This window comes from Rhea pennata, chromosome 1, assembly GCF_028389875.1.
Source record: "Rhea pennata isolate bPtePen1 chromosome 1, bPtePen1.pri, whole genome shotgun sequence".
NCBI classification, from domain to species: Eukaryota; Metazoa; Chordata; class Aves; order Rheiformes; family Rheidae; genus Rhea; species Rhea pennata.
This window is the reverse complement of record NC_084663.1, coordinates 55,150,482-55,174,008: the sequence shown is the minus strand read 5'-3', so window position 1 is coordinate 55,174,008 and position 23,527 is coordinate 55,150,482. Positions and strand designations below refer to the sequence as shown.

The 23,527-nt window shown below is 39.3% G+C and overlaps 1 protein-coding gene across 2 annotated transcripts in view; it reads left to right on the top strand.

The window, feature by feature from the left end:
* The window catches only part of EP300 (E1A binding protein p300), a 63,631-nt gene that overhangs the window by 30,243 nt on the left and 9,861 nt on the right, over positions 1 to 23,527 (top strand). For both annotated transcript variants that reach the window (XM_062587421.1, XM_062587429.1), the window contains 20 exons: positions 850 to 943; positions 1,697 to 1,831; positions 2,275 to 2,392; positions 2,981 to 3,155; positions 5,253 to 5,330; positions 6,095 to 6,204; positions 6,719 to 6,874; positions 7,947 to 8,390; positions 8,929 to 9,117; positions 9,836 to 9,992; positions 10,541 to 10,659; positions 11,880 to 12,119; positions 12,693 to 12,781; positions 15,187 to 15,267; positions 17,534 to 17,590; positions 19,004 to 19,081; positions 20,193 to 20,260; positions 21,666 to 21,816; positions 22,173 to 22,319; positions 22,716 to 22,829. In XM_062587421.1, the coding sequence (XP_062443405.1) occupies positions 850 to 943; positions 1,697 to 1,831; positions 2,275 to 2,392; positions 2,981 to 3,155; positions 5,253 to 5,330; positions 6,095 to 6,204; positions 6,719 to 6,874; positions 7,947 to 8,390; positions 8,929 to 9,117; positions 9,836 to 9,992; positions 10,541 to 10,659; positions 11,880 to 12,119; positions 12,693 to 12,781; positions 15,187 to 15,267; positions 17,534 to 17,590; positions 19,004 to 19,081; positions 20,193 to 20,260; positions 21,666 to 21,816; positions 22,173 to 22,319; positions 22,716 to 22,829 (2,800 nt within the window). The remainder of the gene's footprint in view (positions 1 to 849; positions 944 to 1,696; positions 1,832 to 2,274; positions 2,393 to 2,980; positions 3,156 to 5,252; positions 5,331 to 6,094; positions 6,205 to 6,718; positions 6,875 to 7,946; positions 8,391 to 8,928; positions 9,118 to 9,835; positions 9,993 to 10,540; positions 10,660 to 11,879; positions 12,120 to 12,692; positions 12,782 to 15,186; positions 15,268 to 17,533; positions 17,591 to 19,003; positions 19,082 to 20,192; positions 20,261 to 21,665; positions 21,817 to 22,172; positions 22,320 to 22,715; positions 22,830 to 23,527) is intronic.

Below are 23,527 nucleotides of genomic sequence, written 5' to 3'. Positions count from 1 at the left end.
CAGGCAGCCTTGTGAACAGACCTAAGTGTTTGGGTGTGATTTCAAAGGTGTATATTAGGCTTGCTAAACTTGGTTTCAGTGGATTTCTCTTGTATCCAGTGTCTAATTTAGGAAATGCAGGATTCAGATGTCCTAAATTCATATGAAGCTTGATAATGGGTTTCATGCTGCTCCTCTTTCTTCAAAGTGATCTATTTAGTATTTCAGGCAGAAGCATGCTGCATTTTTCTTCACTAATTGAGTCTTATTGTGGTGTGTGAATTATAAACGGGAAATTTCTATAGTAATTGAGATCTGCTGTAATTCAGAAAAGGAGATATATTTCTGGAGTGTCTTTCTCTCCAAAGGATTGTCAGATTTTCCCCTTTTTAGTATAAACATGGGCATTAGTTGCAGGCTGCTTAAGTATGGAAGGCGTGAGAGGGGACCTTGTCAAATGTAGGTGATAGCTGTTTTGAAAGTTAAGAAGGCTTTTTGGGCATATATCCTAAGCCTCTGAATCACAAAGGAAAACTAAGCTGAAGGCAGAAGTGTCTTGTAACACTGAATCTTTAGAGAGTCACAGAAAAGGATTCTGGTACATAATATTGGCAGCAAATGGAAATTACTTCTGTGTTCAGAAAAATGCTCAGAAGAGGAATGTGCTGTGATGCTTCACTTGAAGATCACCAGTGTTGAGCCTCATCAACTTCTAAGTCAGTAAAAAGGAAGAGGGTACAGAGCGAAGGGTAATTAATTTCCATCTATCGAAATAAAGTACTGGAAAGTCTAGACCCTTGTTATTTCCAAAGAATTACTGATTTTGCATGGTGGTTTGATTCTCTTAAAAACGTTAATCTTGTTTTCTAGGTGCAAATCCAATGGGAGTGAATGGAGGAGTAGGGGTTCAAACCCCTAATCTGCTGCCTGACTCAATGTTACATTCAACCATGAATTCCCAAAAGTAAGTTCATGCATTCTTTGCACCCTAAGTGATTTTACTGAGCTGCAAATGCTAATCATTGCCCTCAGTGAACGATCGTGATGGAAGGGAAGAGGATATATGTAAGGATATTCCTGTTCTCATCTTGGGAGGGATTTAACTGATGCTTGCTGCTAAGGACAGTTGGAAGAGAAGCCTCACAATTGGAGTATTCTTGTTCTTATCCATTTCACAGGTTTCACTGTCCATTTTAATTTTGTGTCTCGGTGCTTGTTAACAGCTTTTCTTAGGCCACAAAGGTTGCATACACTAGCTGGATCAGTGTCTGTGCAGATCTGAAGCCCCACTGTGTCTACTGATCATGTCATACTACAAGCCTACCATTACCCTGCTATAGGACTGAGGGGCAGGTTATTCAGTGAGATGTAAGAGCAGTCCTTGTGCTTAATACAGTCATGGCACTTTCTGAATAAGCAGGGGAGTAAATTTGATTCCTATTTTTCCCTTCCAATCTTGTAACTTTGATGCCAGTTTTCCAAATCCTTAGGTAGGACAGCATGTACTCTTTCATAGCCCTCTTTTATTCTGAGATCAATATGTTGTTTTGGTCTTTGTGCAGCTGTTTCTGCAGAGTTTGTCAATTGATTAGGGGCTGACTGAAATAGTGCTTTGGCCTAACATTATTCTAAAAGAGGCTGTGACTGGAAGATGTAACTGTAAGATGAGTGACCTTGGGCTGGACTTTCACCCCTCAAATTCTTATTCTTTCTGAAGCACCATGATGAGTGAAAGTGCCAGTGTTGCCAGTTTGGGGGCCATGCCAACAGCTCAACCATCCAATACTGGAATTCGAAAGCAGTGGCATGAAGACATTACTCAGGATCTCCGAAATCATCTTGTTCATAAATTGTGAGTAGCTAATACCAAAATAATCTCCAGTTATGTGACTTGCTGCCTCTGAGCTCGGGGGGAGGGGAGGAGAGGGGAGGGGAGGTGCGCGTGGCTAGGAGGAAACCCATCTACCAAAGCCAAAGAGCCATGGTGTGAGCTTTTTCAGAGTTGCTGAGACGGGAAAGCAGAGGTGTGAAAGATGGTGTGTTGGTGCTTTCTTTGCCTTGAGCGGAGCTGCCTCTGCTGGCTTGGGGCTGGGCCTCTGCTGGCTTGGGGCTGTCGTATGGGCAGTGTCGCGCTTTGCGTTGAGGCGGTTGGCGTGGGGAGGGTGCCTGCAGGGAAGAGGAGCGGCCTCTTGCTCTGCCAGAAGACTCGCTGCCTGCTTTGTCTTTGAATCAGTTGCGCTGGTGTCCATGTCCCGGTTTGGAGCCACCCTAACCGCTTGCCTGCTTTGTCTTCAGAGTGCAAGCCATATTTCCTACCCCTGACCCTGCCGCACTGAAGGATCGACGCATGGAGAACCTGGTGGCGTATGCTCGGAAAGTGGAAGGAGATATGTACGAATCGGCAAATAGCAGGGTGAGAAGCCGTCACCTGTCCGCACCACAGAGCTTCTGCTTCGCCTCTCTTGAGAAGTGTTTGTATGGGGGGGGGGGTTATAGGAGGAGCGCAGAAATACAACCGGCAGAGTTTCTGTGGGCATGATGATGTGGTTGGGAAGGAGGAGAAGAGAGAAGTCTAGATGAGAGCGCGAGGCTGAGGAAGAACGTGCTCCGGGGCGTTGAGAAAAGGGTTGCTGGTTCGGGCCTGGGAAGCAGGCAGCTGCAGGCTTGGGCCTGGGCATGCCAGGAGCGGCATGCTAGTGTGCTGTGCCTGAGACTTTTCAGGGTGCGAAGCTCTTTGTTGCGACTCTCTCTAAAGAGTGTTGGACACGAGAAGCAGAACTTCCAGAGCTGCCCTAATGGTGGTTCTGGAAATGCCCTGAGCAGTGCCCGTTCTCACCCCCGGGTCTCCCTGGCAGCCCCTGGCAAGGGGGAGTCAACGCGACCCAATCTAAACAGTGCGTGTGGAAGGCTATTTTCCAGTGCAGGCTTTGATCACTGTGCTGGTTGCTTTTGCTTACTGTATGTCTCGTCCGCTCCCCTGACTTGTGTTCCTGCCCAACAGGCAGAGTACTATCACTTGCTAGCTGAGAAGATCTATAAGATTCAGAAGGAATTGGAAGAAAAACGAAGGACCAGGCTGCAGAAGCAAAGCCTGATACCAACTGCACCAGGCATGCCACAGGCTCCCATGAATCAAGGGCCCAGCCTGGGACAGCCTCAGCCAGGGATGTCTGCAAGTAAGAACTGCTGTGTTACTTTACTACTCAGTACAGTGTAATCCTGCTGGGTTACTTTACTACCCAGTACAGCGTAATCCTGCACTGTCATTTTGGTAGGCTGATGACCGTTTCCCTCTTATTTCACAGGTAGCTGAGTTCAGAGTTAAACAGAACTTGTTTTTACTTTCTGTTCAGAAGTACTTGCAAAACTTTTGCCTTGCTTTTCTACTAGGTAATGAGAGTGTAACATGTGAAAAAGCTTAATCTTAAGAGCTAACTGAGATGTCATAGACCTGTACACTTGCTTTGAGGACTGGGGAAATGGAGATTAGGTTGCATCCTTAATACTGTGGAACTTCGGTCTTGTTAGTTTTACCTCAAGAATTAATTTAATTAAAGGTAACTATGTAATATGAAAGAAATGCACTTTTTTAATGCTTGGTTGTGTGATATTTGAAGTTATCCCAGCTGTTAACATTGTTGCTAAGCAGAGTACTGTGAGTGGAGTGCTTAGGTGTTCATGCCTTTCAAAGTTCAGATAGTGGTGGTTGTATACCATATTTGCTTTTTGTACAAATGATCTTTACCATGTGCACTAAAAAAAACACATTTGAGCTTTTTTCTATGTATCTGGCTTCTTCACAGTAATTCTGTTCTTTGAATTCACCTTCTTAATGCTAGTTTATTATTAGGTTTCCTTCTAAACAGGCATTAGTACATTAGAATAAAATTGATGGAGATAACCTAATGTTCAAAAGTAATGCTGCTAAAGATTGTAGTGGTTCCTTGCAGGCACTCTCCTCACATTAAAAACTGGTGAGGCACTGCAGGCTACCTCAGGTATTTAGCATATTTTATCTAGGTAACAGGTAGAACAGAACATTGTTCATTATAGGAGATATTTCCAGTTAAAAAACAAGAGGGACATTATTTGACATTATCAACTGAAAAAAATGAGATTACACGGTCCTTTAATTGAAATACAGGATTTTCATCTGTACATTCCTCTGAGTAAAATGGTGTACTATGCTCTGAGATTTAACTGCAAGAGCAGTCTTTTTATTATTATTATTATTATTATTTCCCTCCATTTATTTGAGCCAAAATCTAAAATTTACTTTAGGATGAATTTTGTGTCTCAGTCTGAATTGAGAGCTCTGGAAACTGAAATCGTTTTTCTTAAAAATAAGTGCAACAGCTCTGTGAATATTTTCCTAGGGCACTGCCTTACCCTCCCTCTGCCACATATGATTAACTGTCCTGAGAGGCACCCTCTCAGAAGAAAAAGATAGTCTTCCTTGGTTCGTTCAGTCCTAGATATTCTTAGATGCTTTACAGTCAAGGATTGAGGTTTTTAAGACATCTCATGTGAACAGATGAATAGTTATCAAAGATATTGTAATGGATTGTGTAAAAAGATGGTCATGATTGGCATTAGTCAACTGAGAGGCAAAACTTTTTTTCCCCCTCTAAAAACCTTGCACCATCTGCTAACTCCAGAGTTATATTTCAAGAAGCTTAATCTTAGGGTTTTTTCTTCCTTTTAAATATGAATGCATCTTGGTAAATCTAGTTTTAATTTCAAGCATGAAAAGACCCAGAAATAAAAGCTTTTAAGAGTGGTGGTATGAATTTGTTTACTGTGTAGAAAGTTGATCTTCAGGAGTAAGTATGACACTTTGGTTCCAATCTCTCATGTATTCCAGCAGTTGTCAAATTTCAGACCCTTGGTAAACCTTCAGTTGAACTTCACAGTTCTCATAGTGTTTTCAGACTAGTAGAGTGGTAAGTGGAGGGTGGTCTGTAGTCATTTTTGATGGTCTGGAATATTTGTGAAATGCAGAGTTTGTTGTTACTGTATCTTGATAACATACTTCGTAGTTGACCTCAACTTCTGAAAGCTGTCTGTCAGAGAATATTTTTTCGTCAAAAGATATGCTCATGTTTTCAAGGAAGTTTTTTTATTTTTGCTTCATGCTTCAAGGATTCCAATACTTTGTGTTCAAAGTTACTGCATCGTGATAAAATATTATAAAAAAGATGTTAAAATAAAAATGCTTGTGGATAAAACCTACTGGCCTTCTAAGTGCCATAACCTTATTGCCCTTTTTCTAGATGGTCCTCTTCCTGACCCAACCCTAATACGTGCCAACGTGCCAAACCAGATGATGAATCGCATGCAGACACAGCCAGGTAATCATCCGAAGAAAACGTGCTATGCTCTGAAGGAATCAGACTACTCTTGCTGAAGTGTTGTAGCCTGAGTTTCACCTGTTTTCCTGTTCTATTAAGAAAATAGATTATGCACATGTTATACAACATAGATAAACTATATGTGTTTTATTAGCATTTCATGCTGCTCTTGGGAATTTTAGAGCTTTTTGTTAGGGAACTTGCTTTGTTAGGTGAAAAGGTTGATGCTTTTTAAAGTGCTGATCGTGTGACCGTAGAACGGTGGAGTCAGCCAAGTAAATATGGTGAGCCTTCTCATCTTAGAGGAGGGACACCTCAGTGGCAGTTGGAGGATGATGAGAATTATTGCTTAGAAAAAAAGAGGAGAACCTTTGCATATTCAAGAAATACTTTGGCCAGCATGCAAGGTGCTTTAGGGAAGTATGTGACAATTTACAGCCTGCAATTAAATAAGTGAACTTCTAATATGTAGCTAAGATAACACAAGCCATCTAGAACTGTCAGCAGAAACAAGTTTTTTGGGAAGAGACTAGCATGTGCTCTGCAGAGGCGTGGTAGATTGAACACTTTATAATTGTTCCATGTAATTGTTTGGTAAGTTATTTCTGTTCTAATATTGCATGCTTAAAAATTGGTTAGTAGAAAATGAAATTCGGAAGGAACTGACAGTATTTCTTTGCCAAACATTGAATGATCCCAAAGGAGAACCCAAGCCTTTGTTTATAAGTCTTTTTTTTTTTTTTTTTTTTGGCATATATGTGCAGGAATGAATCAGTTTGGCCAGATGAATATGCAGCTGTCATCAATGGGACCCCGGCAAACCCCTCCTCTTCAGCACCCTGGACAGCTAAGCCAGGCTGGGGCCATGAACCAGGTCAGTGTGTGTTGCCTTTCGGCTGGTGCCAACCCAAAGGTTTGCTCCTGTTGGCTGCGATTGCCTTAAGGAGAGGGGAGGGAAGAAAAGCAGGGGAAGAAAGCATTTGTTCTTCGTTCTGTAAGCCCTTTGGCCAATCATTTTGCATTGCCATTGGGAGATTTGTCTAGTCTATGGTCAGCCTTTAGAGCTTGGTGGTAGGGAAAAACCAACTCAAAAAAATCCCTAAGACTATCGGGGTTTTTGTGCTGTCACATCCTTAAAACAGGAAACAAAGATATACCTTGAGCCATAGTTGCAATCTGAAAACAATACTCGTTTCTTTAGTTGACTAATCAGAATTGTAATTTTTGTCTTCTGAGAGGAACTTTAACAAGCTTTCCATATTGTCATACAGAAAAGTGGCAGGCATCAATTTTTGCAACAAGAGAAATACTTTTTGTAAAATATCTATGGAGGTGTACATACATGGTATGAAATGAGTTTCCTTTTTCTTTTTTCTCCTCTTCAACAGATGGGATTTCCTTCACGCATGCAGCAGCCAGGAGTTGGCCAGCCTTCTAGTCAGAATCAGTTTCTACAACAAAACCAGTTCCCTGCTTCTTCCCCAGGAATGAACACAGCAAGCATGCCTATGGCCCAGCCTGGCAATCAGACACCAGTTTCTCAAGTAGGTTTCTTGTTTATGGAAAGTGGTATTGCTGGGTCCTGTCACATACAAATTTCATTCTTCAGTTTGTAGTGGTGAAGAACTTGTTTTCTCAAGATGGTGGTAGAATTTGTTGTTTGAATTTACTGATTGAGCTGCTGCATTTTACTGGAGGTAACTTTGGGAATGGCAAGGATGAAAATATTGTTCTCAGTTTTCTTCAGTGTGACAAAGGATTTTTGTTCTGGAGTTTGTTACCCTGGAGGAAAGAAGAATTTGTTACTCAGTGTACAACAATGCAGTATTACTGAACAATGATCAGAAGTTTGAGGACTTAAGAGATGATGGAAGAGTAAAAAGGCATGTCCAGTTAGGATCATCAAATGTGTGTTGCTGGCTTACTGTTTGGAAGGGTGGAGGTTATCATCACTACTGAAGATCTCAGCTTAGCGTCAGTTGGTTTTCTTTCTATGTTTTTCTTCTCTCTCTTCAGACAGAACTTTTCAGGCTAGGAAGAAGTAAGGAACATTAGTTTGCTTCTTCTTGATGCTCCTTCTTAGTTTGCAGACAAGATTATTCCAGAGTGACAGCTTTCTTTCTGATCAATACCAAATTTTCTGTGATCTCATAGTACAGTTGCAGCTGTACTTATTTTTTTTTGAGCAATTCAGTTTCTAATCTTGGGATGGGGAGCAGTGGAATAATTCATTTTTAAGTGAATTAGAATGCTTTTCTCACTATGGGGCCTTGCCCTGCATTCATGATGTACAAATCTATGATTTCAGAAAGAAATTTTTTTTATTATTTTTTTTACAAACTAAGTATAGATGTAGCAGTTGTAGCACTCCAGAGTATTAGTTATTGTGCTGAAAATTCTTTTAGATCTGAAAAAGCTGTAAAGCAGCTTTATGTTCATGTGGAAGAAACCTTAATTGAATAGCCCATTTCTTCTTTTGAAATGGAGTTTAAAACAGAAGTTTGTGTTGCACTTACTTCTTAGAAGTATGCCAGTAATTGTGGAAAAGCAGCCATTTAGCAATAACTTCTCTCCTCTATTTCAAGTCAGTGTAAATGTCTACTTGTTTTCCCACAGGCACAAATGACCAGCTCGTCCTGTCCTGTGAATTCTCCTGCAATGGCTCCAGGTTCTCAAGGGAGCCATATTCACTGCCCACCTCTTCCACAGCCTCCCATGCACAGAAATTCTCCTTCTCCTGTACCAAGTCGAACCCCAACACCTCACCACACACCCCCTAGCTTGGGATCACAGCAACAGCAGGCGGCAGCAGCAGCTGCTACCACTGCCCCCACCTCTACTCCTCAGGCAATGCCACCTGGACCACAGTCTCAAACTATGCACCCCCCTCAAAGGCAGACTCCAACACCTCCACAGGCACAGCTGCCTCCACAAGTCCAGCCTCCAGTTCCAGTTACACCTTCTGCAGAGCAACAGCAGCAGCCCCTGTCACAGCAGAGCACGACTGCATCTGTTCCCACACCAACAGCACCACTGCAGCCTCAGCACCCCACAACACCTGTAAGAAAATATTTTAACTGTGCTTTCTGCAAATCACTAGGTGTGAGATTTGATTTTCAGTAGGAGTCTTTACTTTTTTGCGAGACTGATGATGAAGATAGCTCCCAGGATGTTTAATATCAAAATAGCTTCTGCTACATTTTGGAAGGAACCTTCTTGTCTGTAGATAGGTTTGTAGATCATCTGACGTTTCCATGCAGGAATTACTTTGCAGAATTCTAGTGCATGTTTGAAATGCACTGTAAAACGTGGACGAGGCCCTCAGTAGTTCAGTTATGTTCATATATGCATAACAGTGGTGCACAATAGAGAATATGTAGTTATCTGTGTACTAGGCCTTTCAATGCATGTTTCTGTTGCATGTTCTCTTTGTGATCGGAGTTGTGAAGCAGTGCCTTCATCAGGTGAAGCAAATGTGAGGACTGGAGTGCACGTAAACTTGGGGGAAGTATGAAATAGATAAAATGTAGATCAGAATGGAGAAACATAGTAGGTTCATTAAAAGCCCATTTGTAATGAGTGTGGATTTTTTTCTCAGCTTTCACAACCAGCTGTAAGCATTGATGGGCAGGTGTCCAACCCCCCATCCACCAGCAGCACAGAGGTGAACTCTCAGCAGACTGCTCCAGAGCAGCAGCAGCCACCTTTGCAGGAAGTGAAAATGGATATTAAAACAGATGAAGGGGAACCAGAGCAGGCAGAGTTGCAGATGGAGGAGAAATCTGAGGTGAGATTGGCCAGTTGTTAGGTGGAATATCTTTTGTATCCAGTGCTGCTAGATACTCTCTGCTCCATGCAAGGCATTCCTTCTGGAGCTCAAGGAGAGCTGTAGATGCTACCTGCTGCTGCTATTTGGATCATCATCTCCGCTACCTCTTTCCAAAGAAGGTCTCTGTCTTGTGGTGAAATGGTGGGTTGCAGCCAATAGGCTAACTGTACTGGTTTCCTGGGTTGACCACAATAAAGACCGTGATAATGTGGCTGCAGCTGTGAGACTTTGGTAATGTAAGAGGATGCTCAAGTCAGTCCTTCGAATGTTATTGACAGCTATCATGGGTGTATACATGACTGGCTGCTCCACTGGGCTCTAATAGCTTGTCACTGATGACAACTAGAAGTGTAGCTGCCCTGTCATGCTGGCGGCCCCAGTACAGGAGAGATGGTCAGATCCGACTGAAGAGCTGGATGAGTACTTATGTGGCTACTTGCAGCTCAGCCCCGATTAGAAGAAGCCCCTCACTGCTACTACTGTGCAGTCTACCTAGTGTTTAAAGATGCATTTTAGCACATCTGTTTAAGCTGTAGGTGCAGTTTTGATTACAGAGTAGATATTCTTAGTCCTAAGGAATAGTGGTAGGCAGGACAGCAGATAGGTATAAAGGACAGAAGTGGAGATGGGTGACTGTAGGACACTAGTAGGTGACAAGCTCTAATCCGCTTTCCAGGTTAAAGTGGAACCGGTGGTGGAGGAATGTAAACCAGACCCCATGGAACAAGAAGAGAAGAAGTTGGAAGTGAAGACTGAAATACCAGAGGAGGAAGAGAGACCTACTACTCCAGCTACTCAGTCCTCTCCAGCAGCTGGGCAGTCTAAGAAAAAAAGTAAGCAGGAACACTATTCTGACTGAAGCTTATTGTATCTCCATAGAGAAAACTCTGGAGGAAAAAAGAACTTTCTTCATTGTTACTCAGTAGGCTTATATGGATTCTGAATGGCTCTTGAACAAAATTGTCTAATAATACATACGCTCTTAACTGGCTCTGCTTGAGGAGTTCTTTAAGGCTTTAGTATTAGACAGTAAGCATTAGTAAAACTGTCAATAAAATAGAGATTGGAGATACTTTTCAGTTAATTTTCTAGACAAGTTCGTTCTCTTGACATCAGAGGGGATGCACTAAGAATGTAAATTGACGCTAACTGGTATCATTCTATGCTGAAACAAGGTCCTTTACAGTATGTTAAGAGTCTCCTTGTGTCCAGATGATCATTTTAATATCCTCCACAAAAATTGGCATTGCAGAGTTTAAGCAAGCCATGTTAAGTATCTTAAATCCGTTGTCAGTAGTCTTTTTTTTTTTTTCTTAGAATTCACATTTTCAAGAGGTTTTTATTTCTGCTGCCTTGCTTATGTTGATTGTTTTTTCAAAAGTTTTCAAGCCAGAAGAGTTGCGGCAGGCGCTTATGCCAACGCTGGAGGCACTTTATCGTCAGGATCCTGAGTCTCTTCCGTTTCGACAGCCTGTGGATCCTCAACTGCTAGGAATTCCTGTGAGTGTCTTAGATACTTTGGCTTTATATCAGAACTGCTACTCTTCTGACATCTTCATTTGAAAACAGCTTAGGACTGTCTTGTTCCCATTTTTATATTCATGCATTTGAAGAGGTTAACTTAGGTAATAGCATGTGCAATATCTGAGTCAGAAGTTTGTTTTTCTAAGATTAGTTGATTCTGGGTTTCTTTTGAAAAATGAGCAGGCATACCATATGATGAAGTAATTGCCAACAGATCCTAGTGCTGTGTGGGTTTTTTATGGATGTTGCTTCATGTTGTGATGCTTCTGTTGCTGAATTCTATAGGTGTTTCTTATATATAAAACTTCATTGAACCAATTTCCCTGGGAAACTGGATCATTAAAAGAAAAAAAATCCATCAAATGATTAAGCTGTTAGCAAAAAGAATACTGGGCTTCTAGTTTTTGTTTTTGAGGTCAGATTTTTTTGCTCGTTTAGAATCACCTTCAGAAGAAGTTGCTGTCCTTCAAGGACCTGTTTTAAACAATCTGGATTTAGTGCACAAAGATACTATGTAAACATCATATGTATGCATAGAAATCCTACTTAGATGTTTTCAGCAACAATTTCTACCTTAAATGTTTTTAGGATAAAAGCTCCAAGAATTTAAAGCTTGCTGTGTTCTGAGCAGGCATATGTGTTTCTGAAACTCTTAAGCAAACTTGCAACTGATTGTCAGATTTGGAGGGCTTTCTTAGGAGGAAGAGAAAAGGTCCTGAGGGAGGGTGAGGGGGACTGAAAAGAGGCATTCTTTAGGTAAAAGGTTAGTAGGAGAAAACATGATATCTTTTATCAGTTTATTAAAGTAAATTGTTTTTTGTTATTGGTTTGGCTGATCTGCTTAAGAGTCACTCTTAACATTCTAGCATATATCCTCAGATCAGCTACAACACTGCCATTTCCTCCTTTCTGTAAAACTTTTGTTGACTAGTGTTAGAGTGGCTTCATTTCCTCAACAGTAGAAGAGCAATAGAGCCCATAAAAACAAAGGAATAACTAAAAAAAAAGGAAGTATTGGGAAGTGATATGGTATTGCTTAGAGATTTCATTGTATGTCACAAGGAATTTGACAATCAAGTCAGGGAAGAACCTGTTTTTCTTGATGTATTTTGGAATTTGTATGCTGGGAGTGCATATGCTGTCGTGTCACAGCATAGTTCTGTAGTAGTGTCTTGATGCGTTGCTTATTCTTGCAGGATTATTTTGACATAGTGAAGAACCCCATGGACCTTTCTACCATCAAGAGGAAGCTAGACACAGGACAGTATCAGGAACCATGGCAATATGTAGATGACATCTGGCTCATGTTCAATAATGCCTGGCTCTATAACCGCAAAACATCCAGGGTGTATAAGTACTGTTCCAAACTGGCAGAGGTGTTTGAGCAAGAGATTGACCCAGTTATGCAGAGCCTTGGTTATTGCTGTGGAAGAAAGGTAAGGAGAAAACATTTTTAGTCTGCTGCTTGCTTGCTGATACGGGGTGGGGGGAAATACTGTAGTTGCAGTTAGCAACTTGTGTCAAATTCTGAAAGTGTAAATAGGATTTAGGAGTCTTGAGCAACCTGTTTTACTGGGGGTGTTTGGGGTATTTTTTGATTCTCTTACTTAAATGATCTATTTGTAAGACCTAGAATAAAACCTCAGTATCTTGAAGGCTTGCTTTGGTTTTGATTAGGGCAAACCAATTTTCTGTTGGAAATGAACGGGGACATGTTTCTGTTAATCGCAGAAAAAGCGTGCTCAATTTCTGTGTGTGTTGAGACTGTTTCCATTGTCTTGTCCATATGGTTTTCCTCATTGGAGGTAACTTGAAAGTAACAGCCCACTGAAGGGGGTGGGTGTGGGTGTGTTTTTTTTTTTTTTAATGACTAGCACTTCATACTCATACTGTATTGTGAGATCTGTGCACAGAATGAGATGCTAATAATCACTGTCTGGGTCACACTCGCTTTCTTTGGAGAGCGAGTAAAAACATGCATGAGTACTGAGATCTGTTCCTCTTTGCAGTTGGAGTTCTCACCACAGACTTTGTGTTGCTATGGCAAACAGCTATGCACAATCCCTCGAGATGCCACTTATTACAGTTACCAGAACAGGTAAGGAAACCTTGCTTGGTGCAGTTTTGTGCATGCTGCAATCATTTAAAGGCACGCATGTATACACATATACACCCTCTTTGTACGTGCACACCTTTGTCACAAGACAGACTTGCTGGAAGTGCCCTCAAATAGCTTGCCTTGTGTGCTAGTAAGTTTGTTCTACAAAAGTTCACTGCAATCTTTATTGTTCCTCTTTTGTTTGCAGAAGTATATTGTTTACTAGATTTTTATCCTGCAGTTGAATAAATCATATTTACAAAAGTCTGGTTTTGCTCCCTACCATACAGCTGTATTTTTCATGTAGAACGTTTCTAACTAAACTATTCAGCGAGTATATTAAGCTCATAATATGTATTATACTCATGAAGTCCTTCTGTTTTTCTAATGCTTATGCTGAAGAACAATCCAATTTTGTTTTGAGGTACAAATCTTCATTGAGGATTTGTGTATTCAGATCTTGTGTAGATTGAATCTTTCTTTTTCTCCGTAAATTTCCTTAGGGGAGTTGTCTTACAGTGGCTGTCAGCAGCTGTGTAAAGTGCTGTCACTTCTACAGCTCTTTTGACTAATCTTTTTGACCTGTGGTTTATTGAGTGATTTAAACCTATTTGCCTTCTGAGAGAAGGCACCTTTTTATCACTGGGAGTGGAAGTTGGGGGGAGGGGAGAGAAACAACAAAATAGGTACTTTAACACTCCCATATCCCCTGGCTTGTTACCAGAATGCATCTGTTAAAGCAGAGAGCTGGTTACCTGCAAGCTACGTTACATCCATCGATTTAGTTCCTGCTCTGTTTTATCCAGCATCTTTCAAAAAGGAGGGGGGGAGGAGAAGGCTTTTACCTGAAATCAAGAAGATATTGCAAAACTGGCAGTTTAAGTCCCTGGTCAGGTGAAAGCACTGAAGAACTACAGGAGTTGTATCTTAACTCTCTCAGACTTCATGAAGGTTTATAGTAGTGAATGGAAGCATTCAGGAGTGATGAAGGAGAAAATAAGTTTGTATCCCATAAACATTATTGTAATTTTGGAGTTGTATAACTTAGAGTGCTTCACATCTTGAGTCAGTACTTCCTGCTCACATTTATCCATTGGTCACACCAGATTTGAAAGAATATTGTTCCAAAATCTGACAGACGTGCATGTTTTCAAATATTTGCTTCTAATGTTTATAAAAGGAAAAAAAGCACATGCATGCAGTTACATTATGTATACATGCACATACATATCTGTAGATGGATTTATAAAATTACTGAAGTACCACTCTTCCATATGTTATCTTAGATGAAGACTTGGAGAGAGGCTTAACTGATCTGTCTTCCTAGCTTAGCAGCTGCTGTAGTGTCAGTTTGTGTAGCTTTAAATTGTTGCAACTTGTTTGAATTTTCTTTTATTTCTTAGGTATTTTGTGCATATGATTAATGTGCTGTAGTAATGGAGAGGTCATGGTTTCAATACACTTCTGAGGGATATAGTAGAATCTGGAGTGAATCATTGTTTCATTCAAGTGTAAATGACGTTTTTCTCTGTAGTGCTTGCTGTATTGATACCTGGACTGTTCTATGCTCTTGGACTATGGCAAAATCATATCAATTTAGAGCACTGCATGTACAGTTAATGTTAGGCATTTACTAAACATACAGTTTTACAGTTTGAAATTGATGGATAAAGGTTTTTGAGGACAGATTTTATTGTCCTTTAAGTTTCTGATGGTTAGCTTCTGTTCTCAATTGAGGGAGAATCCTGTGACCTCTCAGCATTTGTACATTTAAGATGGAAAATTATCCCTCTTACCTTCCTGCGTGTTTTCCTACTGACAGAATTGCTACACTGATAAGCAAGTCAGAGTAGTAGTTCTTTCTTCCTTCCTTCTGCTCTTTCCCCTTTTTCATTTTAATTCTTTGCTGTACATGGCATAGATTATTAAAATGAAGAGGATATAGGTATGCTAAAATGAAATACTATTTGGTTTAATTTGCTATAATCGTTTGCTGCTTGTGAACCCATTTGAGAGATTGAATGCTAATCTGTGCTTTGCCTTGGCTTTCTGCTTTGTGTTGTCTTGTCCTGCTTCTATGTTTTTGTTTTTTGTTCTGCAAACCCCCATTTCTTTGTTTGTTTGTGTGTATATTATTTTTTATTTCTCCTTCATGCTTGTCATTGTCTGCACTTGGCTTTGATTGCAAAAAAAAAAAAATCAAAACAAAACAAAAAAACCAAACCAACCAAACACAATGTGGGGCCCATAAATCTGCATCATTGAATATCCCTGCCGCCGTTGATGACCTGACTCTCTGCTCCTGTCCCTTCCTTGGCCTGCTGTGATTGGTGGCTCCATTGCTTGGCTTGGGCTGTGTTGTGTGGACGGAGCAGTTCACCCAAATATGGCCTTCTTGCTGACAGGTATCATTTCTGTGAGAAGTGCTTCAATGAAATCCAAGGAGAGAGCGTTTCTCTGGGGGATGACCCATCGCAACCTCAAACGTGAGTAGTTACGCTTTCTTGGTGATATGCTTGTAGAAGCTGTATCGTGGTCTAAAATGCTTTCTCAAAAGGAAGGCGTTTAGTTTGAAGTAACTATCTCTTACTAGGCCAGTATGGAGAGGACCAGAATACTTTTCTTTAAAAGTCCAGATTTGTACTGTAATTTTTTTCTTTAAAATCCGTATTGAATGAACTGTAGTGAAGAGAAATAAATAAGCACTTGGTGCTTAATACCATAACTGTATTACTAGAGGGAAAAGCTGAGACTCTTCTTTTTTTTTTCCTTCTGAAAAAATGTGGAAGTATTTTATTGTGGGGAAAAGTAACCATGCCTGCAGGCAGGTAGGTGACAGACATCTTCTGAAATAAGTCAAACTTAACCTTCTGTTTATAGACTGGATGTGCTATTAAACTTGTATTCAACTCCAAATTATGATTTTCATGTAAATTGGAAGCAGATGACCTTCTTTTGCCATTCAAATACTTTACTTTTGGAATGCCACTGGAGCTGTGCATGGGTTTGGTTGCCTTTTTCAGCAGCTGGTAACAGCAAATTGTTTGGACAGTGTTTCATTCCATTGTACTATCCTCACACTTGAAAAAATTTGAAACAGATTTTCAGTGACCAAGGAAGCCCTTGAGGGACAAATGAATACCAATACTCCAATACTCTGGAGAGTCAGGGTTTGGGGTAGTGCCCCTGGGGATAGTATGGATTGCCATTCTAGTAGCAGCAAGGACCGAGTTTAATTCATGTTGTCCAGTTTTATTAATGAGAGATCTGGGATATGAAGTACGTAAGTGAGAGAAACCACTCTCTGTGTGTATAAAATCTGTATTTTATCTGCATAAAAAACCTCAAAATATAATCACTTAGTGTATAATGTTTTCCTTAGCTGCTTATACAGTGTAATCCGTCTTGCATATAGATTGGCAGTTTGTCACAGAAGGCATAGAATGCTTTTGAATTCAGCAATACAGATACTAGGTTAAAAAAAAAATCTTGTATACATATACGTGCTTGTGTGTGTGTATATATATATATATATATATATATATGTACACACACACATATATATATACAAAAGTATATAAATAAGTTGGTTAAAACAACTAAAAGCTCTTTGAACACAAGTGGTAGTAAGAAAGTACTTCCAGCTCCTGGTATACTTCCTTTTCATAACTGGTTTAATGTTTGGTTGTTATGTAGTGAAGATGGAGACTTTAGGCTACATGTGAGGAGCAAGTATATTTTTGAATGTGTTCCCTCACCCAGTTACAGCTTTGTCCCAAGAACTCATTTTATGGGACCAGAGAGATATCCCAACACATAGTTAAAATGAATAAAAGCAAAAAAAGCTCAGGAGCATATATGTAAGGTTCCATTTATTAATACGGTGAGCAAAACTGCAATTTGAAGTAATTGGGAGATTGAACCCTGCTGATTCATCAGATAACAAGCTTGAAGATTTCTGCAGCTAGCTGTATTCAGGATAAATACTGAAATAAAAGGATAGAAAGGTTAATGCATCTCATTCAAGTTGGGTTGAGTTTCTGTCACCACTTCTGAAGGAAAGTGTGTGCTGATCAGCTCAGACTATACAGCTCCCTCTTAAAAGTAGGTTCTCAAAGATCTGGATGTTGCTTTCATAATTGTTCTGGACTACTTTGTACCAGATTGGTGTAAGAGATACCTGAAATCCACTGTCAAACAGATGGAATTGCTGACCCCTTCAGTGATGAGGGGGAAAGTCAAGCTCAAGTAAAAAGTAGCGACTGGGCTAGGCGTGTAGGTTGAAAAGCTGAAAATTCTTTTGAATTTCATCTAGGAGAAGAGCTAGAGGAATCTGAAAATGAGATAACCTGCCTTTCCTTATATCCAAAAATAACTGGAATTCTCTGCCTTCAAAGTGTTGGGTAGGCATATCAAGCAGTCATTTCACTATGAAAGACTGATCAAACTGGTCCAAAACTTGAATGTCAGCAAGCTACCAGTTTGTGTATTGGTAAAACTGAATAAGGGAGAAATGTGCTTCTCTGCAGGTTATTTTACCATAGAAAAACATCTTTGTCACAGGCAGAGTCAAGGGTGCCATATACTTCAGTTATCTCCCCCTCTGTGAAATCCAACTCCCTTACTTATAGTGGTAGTGAGCGTTTAAGAAACCTAATTGCAGGTCTTGATGTGTGGAGGTGAATGTGGTATGGCATGATCATATATATCTTTTTGTGTTAAAACTGAGTTTTATCACCTGTTTCTCCATAGCACAATAAACAAAGAACAGTTTTCAAAAAGGAAAAATGATACACTGGACCCTGAACTGTAAGTAATGTTGTCACATTTTGAATGATCTTTTTCATCATAACTACTTTGAAAAGGCATACTATTCATTCATCACCACCTTTATTTTTCAAGGTTTTCTAAATTAGCATAGGTGTTTCTTAACTGACATTCTGTCCTTAGATCCCAAATTACTGTATCTGCTTTTGAGAAAAATACAAATCTGAATGTATGGGCTTGAATTAGCGCATTTGGTTGCCTTGAATGTAGGCTCAACAGAGGGATGAATGCATATAGCTCAGCAATTTGAAACCTTGTTGTGGCAAGTGCACAAAGTCTCAGAACTATTTGTGTCACTTGGCAGTAGCTTTTTTGATATTGGTGGCTTTTCTGGCTGTCATATTTTACAGGCAACTGTACTAGAGGGGAAAGATCTGTTAAATTTGAATCAACTGATTCTCCTACACTGCTCTGGAAGGAGAACTGTAGACACTCAGTAAAGTTTAGATGTTGGTCACTCAATTGACTTTCCTCTATATTCTTGAGGGTTCTCTTTTTTTGAAGCCACTTCATGCACTTCGTTATCTACTTGTGCTGCTAATCCTAAAATGTTATCTTTGCTCTTAAATGAATGAGCAAAAAGGGTATGTATTCTTCTCACACTACCTTTCTAAAGGTCAACCAGTTTGTTCTTTTGCTTTACAAAGGATGCAGGAGTGGGGGAATAGTAACTTGATTCATAGCTTGTCTTGCTTTTGTTATAGTGAAGATGCAGCCTAACACTAGAATGCAAGCCTAACTTAGTGTGATGCAACATGCCCTACATAAATGACAGTAGTTCATTGAGATACATGAAACAACCTTATGTATTCCAGAGAATTACATAAACCAACATCTGTGAAGGAGACCATATAACTTAGTTCAAGTGTCCTTAAATCTCTACTGGCCTTCTGAAAGTGACTTTTACTTTGCTACTGTTTTTTCACCTCCCACTTTCCGCTTTCCTGCAACATATCCTAAGCTTTAAATGTATTGGGCAACTGGAGCCAACCTGTTCCTTCTAGTTCTTCACTTCTGCCACCTGTGAATGCATTTTGCTCTCCATTACAGTTACAAGCAGTTCAGATTTGATCATTGCAAGGGCTTTGTTGTAAATATATTTATATTTTTTCCAACGCCCCCCCCCCCTATACATGTGTGTATGTACGTATCTATGTATAAAGTGAAGTAGATGGCAGTAAGGCAGGAAAATACTAATTGTGTCCCTGCAGTCTACCGTACTTGATTTAACTGGTCCTTAGATCAGTGCGCAGGCTGTTCTCAGTATGGACATGCCTTTCTGTTAAATAGGCTCGAGAGCCTAAGTGCTAGAGTGCCTCTATTAAAATGTTACAAAATACACTTACAAATAATGTTGCTGCTAACCTCACTTCCCTACCTTCTTTCCTCCTACAGATTTGTTGAATGTATAGAGTGTGGAAGAAAAATGCACCAGATCTGTGTTCTTCACAATGAGATAATCTGGCCTTCTGGGTGAGGAATTTCTACCTTTAATTAATAAAAGCAGTATGATATATTAGTTAGTGTTTTTGTCTAAACTTCATTGTCATCTTTACCTCTAAAACTATGCCTAAAAAAAAAAAAATCCAATGGGAAAAATTGCATTGCCACTTGAAATCTTGAAATTTCTGCAGAACATATAAATGGTAAACTCTAATGTAAACATCATATCTTACTGTATCGTGTGAAATTATTTTGAATATTTCTAACATTTCTGTAATTGGAAGAGGGCTTTCAAGCTTATTCTACATTTAAAGATTTTAGTTTTTTGTGAAAAGGAATTTTGCTTTTTGTTCTTGTAATGGTTCTTTATTGATCTGCTTTCTGTATGATTCAGATTTTATCCTCTTCAAATAAGTTTTGTAACCACTAAAGAACTTAACAGATGAATTTGCTTTTTTTTTTACCTCAATGATCAGATTAAATCTGAAAAACAAGATACACTCCTCTTAGATGATCCACAGCTCTTGATCAAAAATACTGTATTTTCCAATTGCTTTAAAAACCTATAAAAAAGCAGATAAATTGTAGGTAAATAAAGCCCTCTGAAGAGAATTTAGATGTTTTGTTCTTGACGAGCTATTAGTTTTACTGATTTGTTGCCCCATTTAGATTTGTGCTGAAGTAGTAGGTGTTCTATAACTGAGGAAGAATCTGCCCGTTATTTACATACTACAGCATACTCAAATGTTTAAAGAAAATGGTCGAAGTTATATAATTCAGTATCTCATCTTCAGCTGATACGGTGGTTTGAGAGAGAGTATTTTAAGCCAGTGTTTTCAGACATCCTAGTGAAGATGTTGTCTTCAGATGTTGTTGTCTGGGCTTAAGCTGGCGGGCGGTGACTGGAGGATCTGATAGGGTATGCACCCTCTGAGCTCCAGTGCTCTATTTGCAGCCCTGAAACAGTTGGGCCACTTTTGCTGGCAGTGTTCTTTTGCATTTTTTCTTTTCACTTCAAATTTCAGTTAAGGTATTTTCCATACTCCCTCTGATAAAAAAGTTTTGCTCCTAATGATCAGATGCTAAGGAACTTACAGGCTGATTTGAGATGATCTTTAACTTTCTTGTGTTTCTGCTTTAGCTTTGTCTGTGATGGCTGCCTAAAGAAAACAGGACGAACCAGGAAAGAGAACAAATTTTCTGCTAAAAGTAAGCCTCTGATACTCAGACCATAAATCTTAAATAACTTGTTAAGAATGGGGAAGAAGTGGCTCATTTTGCATTTATTTCAGTCCTTTATTTTAATCAGTTTAGAAATGGGAGGATAATTTTGACCAGATTCAATTCTGTGATGCTGGAAATACTTGTATTCACAGATGTTTTCAGATTAATAGTCTGCAGAGGGTTAATATCCTGTATTAGTCCTGCTGATGCAAGGTACCTTGTCTTTTATCTCACCTGCAGTATTAATAGCATTGTGAAATAGCTACTGTGTGATTGCAGCCTAACTTAAGTTTATGATAACATGTTCAAGTCACTACGACCACTGCAACTCTTGAAAGCGTTGGAGACAAAGGTTGTGTCAACTGATGACAAATCTTTGTTGTGACGAAGGCAGCTGTTTTGAAAGCATTATAGGAAGAAATTTATGCAGTTGTCCATCTGTTCTATAGAGAAGTGTTTCAAAAACTTTAACTTGAGGTGCTACTTTAAAATGATGAGTAGTTGCATTACTGCTCCAAAAAAAAGCCCAATAGCATCAAGATTTGAACATGATTTAAACATAAGCATTAAAAACGTAGTGCTATGTGACTACTTTTAAGATGCTGCTTTGACAAAAAGAAAGAAGAATATGCGAGGCACTCTTGAAACTTAGAGGATGAATTGATGGGCTTAGAAGCAAAAGTGTTCTCTTTAACTGTAGTTGTGAAATGAAAAGCAAACCAATCAGTGGATGGAGATGGTTTCAGTGTCTTTATCTCTCCAGAATTCAAACTTTCTGAATTCACTGCGAATACTGCAAGGGTTTTTTTTTCTCAGTTGATGTTTCTAGCTACCTATTTGTATTGCATATTCAATGTAGTTGAAGTATCCGAAAGGGATACTTTTGGAAGGTATGAAAGTGAATAATTGAAAAGTTGAATTTTTAGCTGTACTAGAAGCTACAAACAATGAGACAAGCCCTGTTACACCAAGAGTCTTAAATTCCCTTTCAACTTTAGATCTTCTGTCAGCTAACTTTCTGCTTGTACTTCTGTTTGAATTTTGTTTGAAAGGAAAAACTTCACAACAAAAATAGACTACAGATACAGTAGTATTTAGTAGGTCTTTTTTATCAAAATATGCAATATTTGCATTTCCTTTTGGTAAGGAGAGATCCTGACTTGGCTACAGTCTGGCATTATCAGAAGAATATATTTCCAAATGCAATGTCAACTCTTGGAGCTAAGTTTGGAAACAGTGTTTGTAATTCAATTTTTTGAGTAATTAAAAGCTTCTGTTCAGGAGCTTTAATTAAGGCTGGCTGCATTAGAAAACACTTAACATTTGAGTAGAGTAATCCCATTTGAACTGTTCAGTTTTGTGTATATTCAGAGTTGTATTGTTTCTGTAGGGTTACCTGCTACAAGACTTGGTACCTTCTTGGAGAACAGAGTCAATGATTTCCTAAGACGACAGAATCACCCTGAGGCAGGAGAGGTTACGGTTAGGGTGGTACATGCATCTGACAAAACTGTAGAAGTAAAACCAGGAATGAAGGCAAGGTATGTACTTTCAACCTCTAATTTCGCTTTCTTCTGAGCAAAAAGCAATTTGAATTTTCTTATGTGCTACTACTTAGATAAAGTAAAGACTGTATTGTATTCAAAACCTCACCAGTGACCAGTTTGTGGCAAAGCTATTGTAGCAGCAGCATATTAAATAGTTGTGATCGGTGTCATTTTTTTCAAAGTAAAAAGTGGATGGTGCCTTGTATTTGAGATGTCTTTTAAGTGTATTTTTTAAGATGATCTCAGTTATATTTGCAGTTGCCCTCATTCATCATTGTTGTCTTTACTGCCTTGTATTCTCTAATTTGTGAACATATCTGGTATTGCCCTTTACTTCCTGTAATCTGCAGGTTTGTAGACAGTGGAGAGATGGCTGAGTCTTTCCCGTATCGAACAAAAGCACTTTTTGCCTTTGAAGAGATTGATGGCGTAGACTTGTGCTTCTTTGGGATGCATGTACAGGAGTATGGCTCAGATTGTCCCCCACCCAATCAAAGGTGAGGAACTGCGTTATTTTTAGTACTGTCTCAGTTGGGTGAACTTTCTGTATCAAGTATTTTATATCAGTATTAAGTATTATATATCGAAAGACTAATTTATTTTAGTTTCTGGTAACGCAATAGTGTCTGTAACGAGAATTGTTTTAATAAGAATCACTTCTTACTGGGGAGGCTGACTGGGATACATGTTGACTTCAAGATCCAGGTCAGTTTTTTTAATGGAAGCAAGTGGATAGTTCCAGAGAGGTGAGGCTGGAATAGTAAGAGAACTGAGTTGCTAGAAGTAAATTAGGACCAGAGTCTTTGAAGATTGGTATTGTGCTGGATGCTTCAAATATATATACATTGTATTATACATTACATATTGATACGTTTATGTTGTCTTTTTTTCAGGCGAGTGTATATATCTTACCTTGACAGTGTTCACTTCTTCCGCCCCAAATGCTTGAGGACTGCTGTCTATCATGAAATACTAATTGGATATCTAGAATATGTAAAGAAATTAGGGTAAGTCTTTTTTGATGTTTTTTGTGCCACATTTGTGATAAGTAGTTCCTAGTGCAAATGAATTTACTAAGTCCTACTGTGCAGAATACAGAGCCTAAGTATTAACAAGTGATAGAATAAATTGGCCTTGTATACCTATGTATAATTGAGAAGAAGAGAAAAGATAAAAATAGATTGTAGGTTTTTCAGGACAGGCTTGTGCTTCAGATCTTTAGATGTATAAAGAGTTTCAGAACTGATGTGAAACTTCCTTAAGTCTAAGTAGAAGAAGTGAGCCTGCTTACCTAGAGCATAAAATTTGGCTGGCCTTGTTGATAACAAAATTTTTGTGAAATGCTCCTACTTCAGTCAGGTCATACCTTGGGGCTTGCAAGTAAGGTCCCATATTTATGACCCATGTTTACGAGAAGACAGGTAAGTGTATTCTGTCTGTACTGCTTAACTATGTAACAGTTGTGGAAGGCTACTAAGAAATCTCTTACAGAAGGAGTAGTTGAAATTTTGAGCATCTTGAAAGTTAGAAGAGAAAGAGGAGAGTGTACAAGGGACAGCACAAAAGAACACAGAGCAACTGAAGAAATGAGAAAGGTGGAAACTAAATGACCATGGTTACTGAAGTAGAAATGGCAGTGAAGTAAACATCAATCTATTGTCAAAGGTATCTGGTATAGCTTAGCAAAGAGTTAATCAAGAAGAAA